The 13,812-nt window shown below is 36.3% G+C and overlaps 1 protein-coding gene across 2 annotated transcripts in view; it reads right to left on the bottom strand.

Annotated features, from left to right (window-relative positions):
* lypla1 (lysophospholipase 1) overlaps positions 1-6,536 on the bottom strand; it is a 45,171-nt gene extending 38,635 nt beyond the window's left edge. For both annotated transcript variants that reach the window (XM_059515701.1, XM_059515711.1), the window contains exons 1-4: positions 6,414-6,536; positions 6,215-6,291; positions 6,062-6,093; positions 5,872-5,937 (exon numbers count right to left, since the gene is read on the bottom strand). In XM_059515701.1, coding sequence (XP_059371684.1) covers positions 5,872-5,937; positions 6,062-6,093; positions 6,215-6,283 — 167 coding nt within the window. In that variant the 5' untranslated portion in view covers positions 6,284-6,291; positions 6,414-6,536. The remainder of the gene's footprint in view (positions 1-5,871; positions 5,938-6,061; positions 6,094-6,214; positions 6,292-6,413) is intronic.
* Positions 6,537-13,812: the final 7,276 nt, after the last annotated feature.

Genomic DNA, 13,812 nt, shown 5'->3' with positions numbered 1-13,812 from the left:
AGTGAATGAAAGAGCAAGGAGGAAACTGATCAGAGAGTTGGTTATATCTTGTTATGGGTGTGCTCAGCAGCAGCAACAGAAGCACTTTTTAGGATACAAGAATATGGATTTGGATTTGGCAAATTGGATATGGATATGGATTTGGCAAATTACCATCAGATTCTTGAGAAAAATCTGACACACTCTGCCAGAAAGTTGTTAAAGGAGTCATGACCCACAATTTTCACTTTTCCACGAGAATCAATGTATGTTATGATTGCCTAACGATTATACACTGGCCGGGAAGCCGATATTTAAAAGTGAAGCGTTTGTTTACCTCAGGGTTTGTAAAATAGCCCACGTGCACGCGCACTCAAATACGAGATTTTGATTTCTTCCCCGTCTTGACGTCAAGACGGGGCAGGATATACCATATATGGACACCGCAGCAGGAAGCTCGCCCTTCCCCTCTCCCCCTCATATTCAGTCGAGAATGACGCTGGAACTAGTGCACACGTGAGTTGCTCTGTGGTTGACTGCCAGAATCAACATGTAAATGTGTTTTCTCTACCAAGAACGGACCTAGCTATCAGAGACCAGTGGATTAAATTCATTTTTAATGACGCGGTTCCTTCAACCCTTCCACTGGTTTATCTTTACGTGTTTGTGCTAAACATTGTACGCCGAAATCCTTCACAAATTTGGGGCAATATCAGGCGAAGTTGGCATCGAAGCTCGGGAAAAGCGCCATTCCAACAAAATTCCCTGCAATTGAAACGGTAAGACTGTGTTTTTATTGCTCTACTGTGTGTAACAAACAGCATAACTGCTAATGCGGCTATTGTATGCTATTGCGTCTGTCACTAGACAAATAAACGAAAGACTGGAGGTGAAGTAATTATTTATGTTCCCTGTAAACGGACTGCAAAAACGGACTTTTGACTGCAATATAATGATTTCTTAATTCAGAATATGATCAAGATTGCGTAGGTTGATGTGTTCGGGGAATTTGCCAGTTAATAGTAACATTTAAAGCCCCTTAAATGAACGAAATGACTCGAAAAACAACAAGAGAGTTTGAACAAGAGAGTCTGGCGTTGCCAGATTGGGTGTTTTTTCCGCTACATATTAAGGCCGGTTTATGGTGGGTTTTAGGTGTGTTTTCGCCTAGAAGGCTTAATAGAAATCTGGCATCCTACTGAACGAAGTTAAACTGAGAGAGAGCGTGGCGTTCACAGACACCAGAATGAACGACTTCACAGTAACGTTCATCAGGCAGTAATGCGGTACGTTCAGTTCAGTTCAGTCCAAAACATGAACGAGCTCATGAACTATCGTTCAATGAACGCGTCCAGGCACAACTCTGGCGGGAGTATTAGCTTCGAGGTATGGGGAATGGCTGCTAACGTACTTTGCAAAAAACAAATGACTGAGATCATCATGAGTTTGGTTATTGTTTATTTATTGCCTAACGCTTACATGAGGCCCCGTCTAGTTTGTGTGTGTGTGTGCTCACGTCTTATATTTGTGTGTGTGTGCTGTGCTCACGTCTCATATGAGTAACTTTATGTGCGTAGATAGTTCATATACATGTATGTGTGACTAGTACTTAGTATATATGCAAGCGTGTTTCATATGTGTGCGTGAATGAAGTTTGATTTAAGCCCTAAACGGCGCCTCGTACTTATACACTGGCCGGGAAGCCGGTCGCATTCATTCACAACTTGCGCCATGATGTCAGTTTGTAATGATATGCTAAAGCGTTACCTGCGGTGTCAACCCCCCTCCTTCCTGCAACCAATCAACGTGCCCCTCATTTGCATTATTATAATGACCGTCCACGACAGCCAAAATATCGCATCAGATCTCGAGACAATAATGCCTACAGAGATAAGGGTCGGAGGAGCTCTGTTTATTTTTTTTCCACTTTTCTTTTTTAGAAGGGCCTGAAAGACTATAATACAGCAGTAGGTATCCAAGGTAATACGAGGGTATGACTCCTTTAATGGAAAGAAGGTTCTAGATCTAGATCTAGTCTAGATGTGGTTAAAGACATATCCCAAAAGAATAAAGGCTGTAACTAAAGCACAAGGTGGTTCAACAAAATACTGACTAGAACCCTGCATTTCAATTCCGGCCCAAACGGCCTCGACTTTTTTACATCCATTTACATTGTTATATGCTTTAACTGTTTTATGTCTATAGATTTTATTTTAGGCAAGTCGTGATAATTTAAGAAGGCTAAATTGATCAAACATAGGCTCACTGTTTGCCGTCGGCCGCTTGGTCATTACTTAAAAATATTACTTATCAATTACAACATCATGGCTGCATCCGGGTACTGAAATGCCAGCCTGCAGTTCAGATCTTTCACCCAATGATCACTTAAAATGCTCCAAACGTTTTTTTCTAAATTAACTTAAAAAAAAAGAAACTAAATATCATCACTTTGCTATAACATACAAATTGAACAAAATTTAACCTGTTGTGTAAAACCCTAAAGAAGCTTTGTTTGTAAGCCTATATATATATATATATATATATATATATATATATATATATATATATATATATATATATATATATATATATATATATGTATGTATGTGTGTATATATATGTGTATATATATATATATATATATATATATATATATATATATATATATATATATATATATTAGTGGTGGGCCGTTATCGGGCGATAAAAAAAAATATCGCCGTTAATCTATTTTCAAAGTTGGGTTGGGAGCTGGGTCTATACTAAGCAAGCTATGATGACTTTCACCTTGATATTTTATATAACCGACCAACGCAATCTCAGGGCCAGCCTAAAAAGATGCTCAGGACAGTTCACGAGCCACTGCTGTGCATCTTCACGAAAGCTTATCTTTTTACGTGTTTTTAAGCCTTACCGCTTGTCGATTTAAACATTAAAGCATCCAAAAACAAGGTTTGATTGTATATTTAATTTTTACATTGAAGACTATCCAGTGCTATTTTACATTTAATTATTTGGATTCTGTACCTTGACACCTACAAACTTGAAAAAAACTTAAACATTGTGTAAATAGCACAAATAAATAAAAATAAACGAACATACAAATTAAGCAATTTCAAACAGGGCCCACTGGTACAACCTTCACCGGGGCCCCTCTGACCCCAGCTATGGCCCTGCTCACGCCTGTTTCACACATACTCCGTCTGCAGTGCGTATGCAGTCTGTGTGCGTTACGGATGTGGTGCAGCACGGATTCGATGTGCTTTCACACAGGACGCGTTTGCAGTCCGCTACTTGGTACGCAAACGATCGCTGCACTGCTGCAGACGCAACGCTCCTGGAACGCAACTGGAATCTGTTAACATGTGCGCGTAAAAAAATATGCAAACGCATACACACTGCAGATGGAGTATGTGTGAAACAGGCGTAAGGTTGTTTGCACCTTGTGCAATGTGGAATTAGTTTACAGCTTTTTCAAGCACTTTGTGATGTATTTTGGAAACAGGAGATGAGCCCCTTTTCTAATGCACCGCCTGGCTTGATAAACCCCTTCTCAAAGACTTACTGTTTGTCAATTTTATTTGGGTAACATACATATTCTGAATGCCTTCAGCAGAATTCAAATGAGCCATTTTAATCTAGATTAATCGAGATTAATTTCAAGATCACAGTGAGATTAATCTAGATTAAAAAAAATAATCTATGCCCACCACTAATATATATACACCTTGCGTTAGGCTAACCGAGACTTGTCATTTGCACTTATATTGTTGCTCTTTTGTTAGTTTTGACTGCTTTTATTGTCCTTATTTGTAAGTCGCTTTGGTAAAAAAAAAAAAAGAGTCTGCTAAATGACTAAATGTAAACATTCGAGTAAACGAGACAGAGGAAAGTTAGTGAGTGAAGGGCATAAAAAATGGACTGGAACACAGCCATTGTGCAAATATCATGCAGAATTTCTGACACGGTCAGAAAATTACTGTAGGCTATCTTTGGTAGCAAGACCGTGACAGTGGCGGTCTTTGAACCTCTCTCACTGTACACGACATAGTGCTGGGCGGTTTGACCCAAATTGTATATACCGTTTTTTTTCTAAATTATACCGGTTTTCCGGTTTATGACGTTTTGTTTTTCCATGCATAATCAGGTGTACAATGCATTTTCTGCTGGTTGATATTCGAAGACGTGCTTGCGGCTAAGGTGCTGGAGCAAATTGCTCGTGTTGCCGGCTTTGGTGACAATTTTAGCCCGACAGTACTTGCATAAAATGGATATTATATATGCATAATCTGCCTGCAGTGCATATGCAGTCCGCAGCACGGACTCATTGTGCTTTCACACAGGACGTGTTTGCAGTCCGCTACTGATCCGTGTCTGTTTAGTCCACAAACACAACATTTGTTCATTGTTTTGATTTCATATCATGTAAAAAAAAAAAAAAAAAATTTTTTTCAGCATCGTAAGTCTTTTATCACAGAACAGTAACAATCTTTCATATAGACATTAGTTTAAACTCAAATATAAACAACGCATTATTCATGCATTTTACTTCTAGGTTTGTATAAGCTGCTCAAGCAAGCGGCAAAACATTTAAACACAATAATTAGCCTACTTTTCTTGTTAAAATATTTAAAATTAAAACACCACAGACAGAAACAGTCTCATGCATTTTGCATTTAAATCTTTATCACAAGCAATCCCACGGGTCTTAATGAACTTTGTTTTTCTGCTTCCATAAAAGTAAACATATATATTGTTTTCCTTGTTTATCTAAAAGTGCTCTTTTTCTTGTTTTAAACCTAGCCAAAAAGATGTGACTGCGTTTCCATGTAAATCCATGTTAATTTTTCCCACGAACAATGCGCTTTCACTTTAATTCAGCGCCTGCAGCACAGAAAAATAGACTCAGTACGTTAACAATCGCTGCACTGCTGCAGAGCACCGCTCCTTGACACCTCGTGCAGCTAGAATCTCTTAATACGCACTACAGACGGATTGTGTGAAAAAGGCGTTATAACGTAACACCAGGGGTGCTTCTCAATTCTTATTTGTGCATCCTCGTTTCCTTTCCTCGTGTCTTATCTCCACCTCTTCAGGATGCGAGGGAAGGATGCAAGGAAAAGACGTGAGGACGGAGGACTTGAATCAAGTGAAATGATTTATCCTCACTCCGTTCAGCATTACTTCAAAGTGTCTTCAGCTGTGATTAAAGGGATCTGCCCTTATGTTGTTAAAGTTTGTTAATTAAGACATTCATAATATTAATAAAGCAAGATGCCCTGTTTGAAATATATGACATGCATGGTTTATTTGAAGTGAAAAGGTAAAATATAAATAAAAATTATTACAACAGGTGTGAAGGGGGAGGAGAATTTATATGTGCGTCACGTTAAGTCGATAAAAGACTTCCGCATAGGATACACCTGTGTAACCTAGCTCATCGCTCCTCGATCCTCACCTCCTCGTGGTGCAATTAGAGAATTGAGATGTCCTTCAAGATGGCTGTGCTCGATCAATTTCCGGGTCATAGGATGGAGGACGGAGGAGCGAGTAGACGAGGAGGGATATTGAGAAGCACCCCAGAGCACTGCTGTGTGTAACATTGTAAAGGGTCCGTCTGAAACAGTGTCTCGCGGCCGCAGCGCAGCATAACTTTCATTCCGAAAGCTGAGTAATTAAATACACCGGTATGGCGGTATATTCAAAATTAACATCGTAAAGAAAATATACACCGGTTTTCGGCATGAACCGGTTTACCGCCCAGCACTAACACAACATAAGATTGATAAGATGCCACCATCATACAAATCGCGACGATTGTTCCACAATGGCAATCTTATATCTAGGACAGCCGAAAATCGTGCACTGTGTCCCACAAAATTCAGTACTTACGCATGAGGGCAAATGTACTTGACATAAGGTGTCCGGATCCCGGCCATAGCTTCAGCCCATCCATGTCTGAAGAAAGGTAATGTAAAAGTTGGCAAAACTTTAGCTTTAACTAAAACTTTAGCTTAAACTATCTTATCACGAACTTCATTCAATCATGGTATAATATAAAGTTTATACATATACAGTTTACCCTGTGTCTCCCAGGCCATGGAGGAATATCACCTGAAGAAGGGAGAGGGGGGAAGGGGGGCACAACATGCAATATATAAATAAATAAATGATAAAACCGAAAATTAGAGGAATGTTGCCGTTATAGCGCTGTGCCTGTGCTGATGATACTTACCGCAGCTGTGGCCCTACAAGCAGCGGGCACAATTGCTGGCAGGAGTGCTGACATGATATTACCGCACATAAAAGTACCTAAAGGTTTGCATTCAGTAACAGACAGCGAGTATACAGTAGCTCCATATCAACGGCTCACAACAATGTTTACAATTTAGCAACACAGACAAACACACACACACACACACACACACACTAACCGTTTCGCTCTATGGCACGTTAAACGTTGTCTATGCTTCAGGTGAGAATACAGTCTCCTCTTATGCCGTGTTACCATAGACTGTATAGCGTATTACCAGTACGTCTCAACTGAATAGTTGTTCCTGGAAAAGTATTAATAGGCTAGTTTGAAATGGGCAAAATCTGCGCAGAACCGATCACCGGTGATCAGCGCGAGATGCATGCCGGTTAGAAAAGTGTCCGAGTTACGTCCGCCTTGCTCTGATGTCATGCTGACGTATGTCAAAAAACTCTCGCGAGTATGGCAAGCCTTTTTAACATTTAAAACCTTTTTTTGACTATCCAAAAATATAATTTCGGATAGTCACAATTGTAATTCCAGATATCTATATTGCAATTATGACTCGTCGTAATCAGGGCTGGACTGGGACAAAAAATCGGCCCGGGCGTTTTTGCCCAGAGCAGCCCACTATATGATCATAAACACCACCCATCTTTGCACGCCCTTAATTATATGCATACCAACTCCTATTCATTAAAACCACTAATGCCATGTAATGAGTGAGTATAGGAACGAGTGAGAGTTAACAGATTAAATAAATCAAAATTTTATATTTATTAATACAGTTGAACTATACTCCACAGCGGTGAATCCTAAAACAAGCTATAAGCGGCTCTGGCATAGCAATACCAGTGTTTCTTACAGGATTTTTGTTAAAACTATGGTGGTGTGTCCTCGGTCCTTCTAGGGGGGTTCGGTGGCATGCCCCCCCTTGAGAAAATTTTGTGCATTTTAATGTTAAATTCATTAATCTGGTGCACTTTGAGAGTTCAAAATTAAAAGCTCCAACCCATATTCAGTGTGCAAATTAAACAAAGAAAAATTCAAACCTCTTTTAGTTACAGTGTCTATTTACATTACACCTATACATAATAATAGTTATAATATTAATCCAATGATAGTAATAGCCATATTTTGTAAAACAAATGCACAAAAAAATAAAGGAAACTTTCTTAATTAGTTGTACCAATTTCTATACTTGAAAGAGATAAGCACATGATCTTTTATTTTGACGCAAACTGCATCAAGCTTTTATTTTGGCGGAAAACATGGTTTACAAACGCCTCTTATTAAATTTCTAGTGAATTGAGGTAATCGTCAACTATGCAGATGTGGAAATAATCTACACTCATGACATGGCCTAAGTGTTTTGAAAGTAGTTATGCTTACCGCAGGGTCTACACTTTCTCATCTCTCTCCTGATCCTCCGTCCTCACTATCATCATCTGCCACAGGAGCTGATGAAGGTCAGAAAACATATATTTTGACACAGTTTACAGTGTCTGCTTTAAGGGCCTGGTTCTATTTTTTCACGCTATTTATCTGCACATTCCTTGCGTTTCTTCTCCATCAACTTTACAGATACACACTGACACTGCTGCCGCTAGTGTTGCCAGATTGGATGGACGATTTCCAGCCCAAAAGCTCACAAAAACCCGCCCACTCCAACAAAAAACCGCCCAAAACTTTAACTAACAAAATAATGTGATACAACATGTCAGTCAAAGGTGTTAAGAGCCATTTTAAATCCTTAAAACTAAATAATAACGTTAGATAAATTTCCCATGGATCAAATGGTGGCAAATACATTAAAGACAATTACCGAATATGATTAAAATAGGTTATGCAAGCAGTCACCATCAAAACATTTGATTGATTTACAATTGATTTACCGATACCCTCGAAAAAACATATGCATCATTTTTTAATATCAACAGTCAGAATTTAAATGCATAAGTGTCCAGTATAAGTGATAGGAAAAAGCAATGTAATTAGGTATTTCACACTTGTTTATGCACACATATAACAGTCAAAACTGTGTTGTCATTCATTGATAAATACTGTATGAAAATTAACAACAACAATTACAATCGCCAGATATAGATTAGATATAAATAGATTATGTTATAAATTAAATAATTTAACTGTGCTCTATTTTAGGAGTTGCAGTAATATTAGAGTCTTGGTGTCATCTTTCCCTCAACAGGTGTAATTCACGTTTTGAGTGTTAAAACACTCTCCCACTCTTTACCATGTAACATATATTTAGGCATTATGATCACTCATTCAGTTCATACATTTAAAATTAGATCCGTTATTGCTCATGAATCATCACGTGTGTCTGTAGATCACTAGTGATTGGCTAAAAGTATGGCCGCGACGTTCACATCAGCATCAGCACCTCTGCACTGCAGTTTATATCAACGTGATGACTGTTCGGATGCAGTATATGCACACTTGAGCTTGTTTGTTAGCCAATTAGCCTATGCAATTAATATTTTTGAAAACCGCCAAACTGACCCCAAACCAGCCCAAATTTTGTCCACCCGCCCAAGACAATTTTTACCTGCACAATCAAATTCAAAACCGCCCAATTGTGCGGGAAGCCGCCCAATCTGGCAACACTGGCTGCCGCTCGCTCACTCGTTTAAAGTTGTGATTGGGCCAGCCCAGTGTCAATCAAGAAAAGAGCCAATGGGCCGCTGATCTACGTGTTTCATGGGCTGGTCTGTCAGAAAAAAAAACTAACACTGACTTTGACCAATGCATTACACCGGCACAAACCCAGCGCCGCCAATTAAGCAAAACAAAACAAAACGAATGGGCCGCCGATGTACAAATTTTATGGGCCGTTTAAAAAAAAAAAAAAAAAAAAAAGTATGAGTATGAGATATCGGCCCAAAAAGGAATTAAGATATCTACAATGTGATTATGACTAGTCATAATATGCATTGAAGATATCTACAATGTCATTTTGACTAGTCATAATACACATTCCAGATATCTACAATGCTATTACGACTAGTCATAACCTTCCATTGACTTCCATTGAAAAATATTTTCAGATATCTTCAATTGAGTTTTGACTAGTCGTAATTCCAATTCAAGATATCTTTAAATATGATTTGCCTAGTCAAAATTCTAATTAGAGATATCTCAAATTACAATTTGACTAGTGATAATTCAATTAGAGATATCTTCAGTTGAGTTTTGACTAGTCGTAATTCCAATTCAAGATATTTTTAAATATGATTTGCCTAGTCAAAATACAATTTAAGATATCTTTAATTAAAAAATTGGTTGCACTTTATTTTACAGTACGTGTACTAACATGTACTTATAGTGTACTTACAGTGTATTTATCTAAGAAAGTTCTGATAATACAAGGTAACTACATGGGGTAGGGTTAGGTTTAGGGGTAGGTTCAGGGTTAGTACCTAGTTATTACATAGTTATTGTAATTACTATAATAAGTACCAAGTATGTACATGAGAAACAGGACTGTAAAATAAAGTGCTACCAAAAATTTTTAAAGATATCCAAAATAAATTTGTAGATATCTGCAATTCATTTATGACTAGTCAAATTACAGTTGCAGATATCTTTAATTGGAATTTTGACTAGGCAAATCATATTTAAAGATATCTTGAATTGGAATTACGATTAGTCAAAACTCATTTAAAGATATCTGCAATTTAATTATAGATATCCCAATCAGATTTGTGACTAGGAAGAACTATGGGAGGCCGTTTGTGATGCGTTTATTGAAGATATCTGTGACATAATTACAGATATCTTATATGGAGTTTTGACTAGTCAAATCATATTTAAAGATATCTCTAACCCGATTTCTTACTAGTGACAGATATCTTTAATTGTCATCGTGACTAGTCGAATTATAATTATGACTATCCGAATTACAATTGCTCCTATCCGAAATTATATTTATGGATAGTCAAAAAAAGGTTTTAAATGCTAAAACGGCTTGCGATACGCGAGCGCAAGGCGCACGTATCGGATTCTGCAGTCGGGCGCAGTTTGCTCTCCACCGACTGCGCTGATCAAAAGCACGATGGGAAATGACTTGCTGACGACACAGCTTAATGCTCATTGGTTTAAACAATTGTGATGTAAAGTTCCCTTTTAAAATGTTTGATTTTAAAACTCTAATATATTTTTGTATGTGTATATGTCATGCAAGGCGCATCTTAAACAAGCCTAATGATTAACTACAACAAACTTTCGACGGCGGAAATTCCACCCTACAGCTCTACAAAAATATGACGTCACTTTGTAGGCCAATTGATTTCATCTGATTGATATATGGTGAGAGAAAAATGTAGATGATTTTGTATATACTTGGAGTAACAAGGATGGCAGTAGACGTTCTAGGATTGATTTTTGGCTTGTCTCTAACCATTTTGATGGGAACAATATTTTGGTTAATGTTTTGCCAACACCATTAACTGACCATAAGGCCATATTAATTACAATTAATATTTCACCAAACACGAATTGTAACAAGTATAATTCATACTGGAAAATGAATAGTTCTTTGCTTAAATTAAGTGCAGTTAAACAGGAATTGGGAAAACTCATTAATTATTATTGGATTAAAGCTAAAAAGGAAGGATTGTTTCATCATAATTGGGAATTATTAAAATTTGAAATTGGAAAGTATTTGAGGAAGTTTAGTAGCACATTAGTTAAATCACAACGTCTTATGGAAGAGAAGGTTGTTAGTGAAATCATTTCTAACATTTCTATGGTGGACCTGGTAGAAGGACAGAGATTGCGTCTAACAGAGCTGCAAAATGAGCTTGATAATATGTACAAAATGCAAAAATGCAAAAATGGTTAGAGCATGGAGAACAGATGTCTGCTTATTTTTTTAATCTTGAAAAGTCGAGAGCTAAACTAAACTCTGTTTCTAAAATGAATATTAATGGATCTATTACAGATAATGTTGACGCAATTTCTAGCGTTTGCTATGATTATTACTCTAAATTATATACTTCTAAATTTAGTGAGCAAGATATGACTTTTTTGTGTCCAGCTTAAGAATGTTTAAACAATTACTGAGGAGGACCAAAAGTTATGTGATTTACCAATAACTATTACGGAAATTAAGCTATTGAACATTTAAAATGTAATAAATCACCCGGTAATGATGGAATTACTTCAGAGTTCTATAAGCAGTTTTCTGAGATTCGTGCCCCGTTTCTTTTTGAAGTATACTCTGATGCTTACAGTACTCACAGCTTCCTACAACTATGACGCAAGGTATAATTAGTTTGATTCCTAAGCCCAAGAAAGATTTGTTGCTTATTGATAATTGGAGACCCATTAGTTTGTTAAATAATGACTATAAAATATTTGCTCAGGTATTTGCCCAAAGATTAAAATTAGTGTTAGATTCCATTATTGATGAAAATCAATCTGGGTTTCTGAGAAACCGTCATATATGTAACAACATTAGACTTATTTTTGATCTTATTGATTGTTCTGACCTTATAAATGATGATAGCTTTATACTTTTTTTTAGACTTTTTCAAAGCCTTTGATTCTGTTGAGCATCCTTTTATTTTCTACTGTTTAGAACACTTTGGGTTTGGGGCTTATTTCTGTTATGCTATGAAAACTCTTTATGCGGGGGAAATAGTTCTGTGAAATTAAATAATGGCACTACTCAAAGATTTAATTTGGAAAGAGGCTGCCCAGTCTCTGTTTACCTCTTTCTCATTGTTGCTCAGGTGTTTTGTCACTTTATTAAATCATCTAATTTAAAAGGAATTCAGGTTGAAGAGAGAAGTGTCCTGATAAGTCAGTTGGCTGACAACATGGCTCTTTTCCTGAAAAATGTTGATCAAATTCAGTCAGCTGTCAAGATCATTGAAGTTTTTTCCAGTGCCTCAGGGCTTTGTCTTAATTTACAAAAATGTGAACCATTTGCTTTAAAAAGTTGCCATTACAGAAATATATGTAATATCCCTGTAAAGGATTCTCCAACTTATTTGGGTATGGTTATTACTAAAAATGAGCAGGAGAGAATCTCACAAAATTTCCACCCAGTGATTAAAAAAGTAAAGAATAGATTTAATATTTGGTTGCAGAGGGACTTGTCTCTCAAAGGTCGTGTTCTGCTGGCTAAAGCGGAGGGTATTTCTAGGCTTACTTATATAGCTTCCTCAATACACTCAGATAATAAAACAAATAAGATAATTGATCAAATTTTGCAGAATTTCTTGTGGAAAAACCGTATACACTATATTAGAAAATCTGTAATTGTTAATTCATATAAAAATGGAGCGCTTGATTATTTAGATTTTTCTATTTTAAATAACACTTTCAAAATTAACTGGTTGAAATATTTTCTAAAAAACACTGATTCTGTGTGGAATATGATTTCTAAATCGGTTTTTGACAAACTTGGTGACCTTTCATTTTTGCTTATGTGTGATTACAGAATCGAGAAACTTCCAGTTAAAAGGTCAGCTTTTCACAGGCAAGCACTTTTGGCTTGGAAGTTAATTTACAAGCATAATTTTTCTCCACATCATTATTACATCTGGAATAATTGTAATATTTTATACAAACATAAGAGTATATGTTTGAAAAACTTGGTTTGATGAGGGCATTCTTGTGGTTGGTCAGTTGTTGAATTATCAGGGGTATTTAATGACTTATGATTCTTTCATACTTTCATAGTTTCTTTCATACTTCAACCTCCCTGTTTCCCCTAAAGAATTTGCCTCTGTAATTGGTGCTATCTCTTTGGGTGTTGTCTTTCTATGTAGAGGTATTTCATACTCTAAACGTGTGTCTTTATTGCATCTAATACGATTTGTGGTAAAGTTTGTTTTTCAACAAGCAAAAATAATAAGGCTATACGTTCCCTTTTTCAAAAAGAACTTGTCAGTAAACCACATGTCATTTCCTATTGGTCAAGGTTTATTGGAACTATTAATTGGAATAAGGTCTGGTTGTTACCTAATAAATATATTCTTACAAATAAGGTCAAGGAAATTTCATTCAAGATACTGCATAAATTTTACCCTGCTAAACATTTTCTATCCAAATTTAACAAAATGTAAATTGTTCATTTTGTTTTTTGCAACCAGAAACTGTACCTCATATTTTCTGACACTGTCAGTATACCAAAAGGTTGTGGTGGGAAGTTTCTAAATTTATAAATAACAAATTAGATTGTAATTTTCTTTTGTTATACGAACATGTAATATTTGTTTTTTTACAATATAAAAAGAGTATGGAAAAGGAAGCGTATATTATTAATCTTTTGATTATTTTAGTTAAGTTTCATATTCATAGGTGCAAATTTACTAATCAGAAACCTTTTTTTCTGTGGTATTGAAAGAATTAGAAAATTATATGGTTTCCATCAAGGACAGTACAAACAAAAAAGCTGTTAAAACCATGTATTTGTTGAATAATTTTAAGATTTTGTGAAATATCAAAGCCTTTAATTCTATGTTTGGTCTATTTAGTTTTATTTCCATTAAATTTTTGTATTATACATTTGTGTATCTTTAACCATGGCATTTTTTTTTTTTTTTATT

This window comes from Carassius carassius, chromosome 2 (assembly GCF_963082965.1).
Source record: "Carassius carassius chromosome 2, fCarCar2.1, whole genome shotgun sequence".
In the NCBI taxonomy this organism is placed as follows: Eukaryota; Metazoa; Chordata; class Actinopteri; order Cypriniformes; family Cyprinidae; genus Carassius; species Carassius carassius.
The sequence above is the reverse complement of the archived record's forward strand: the minus strand, read 5'-3'. Positions and strand labels throughout refer to the sequence as shown.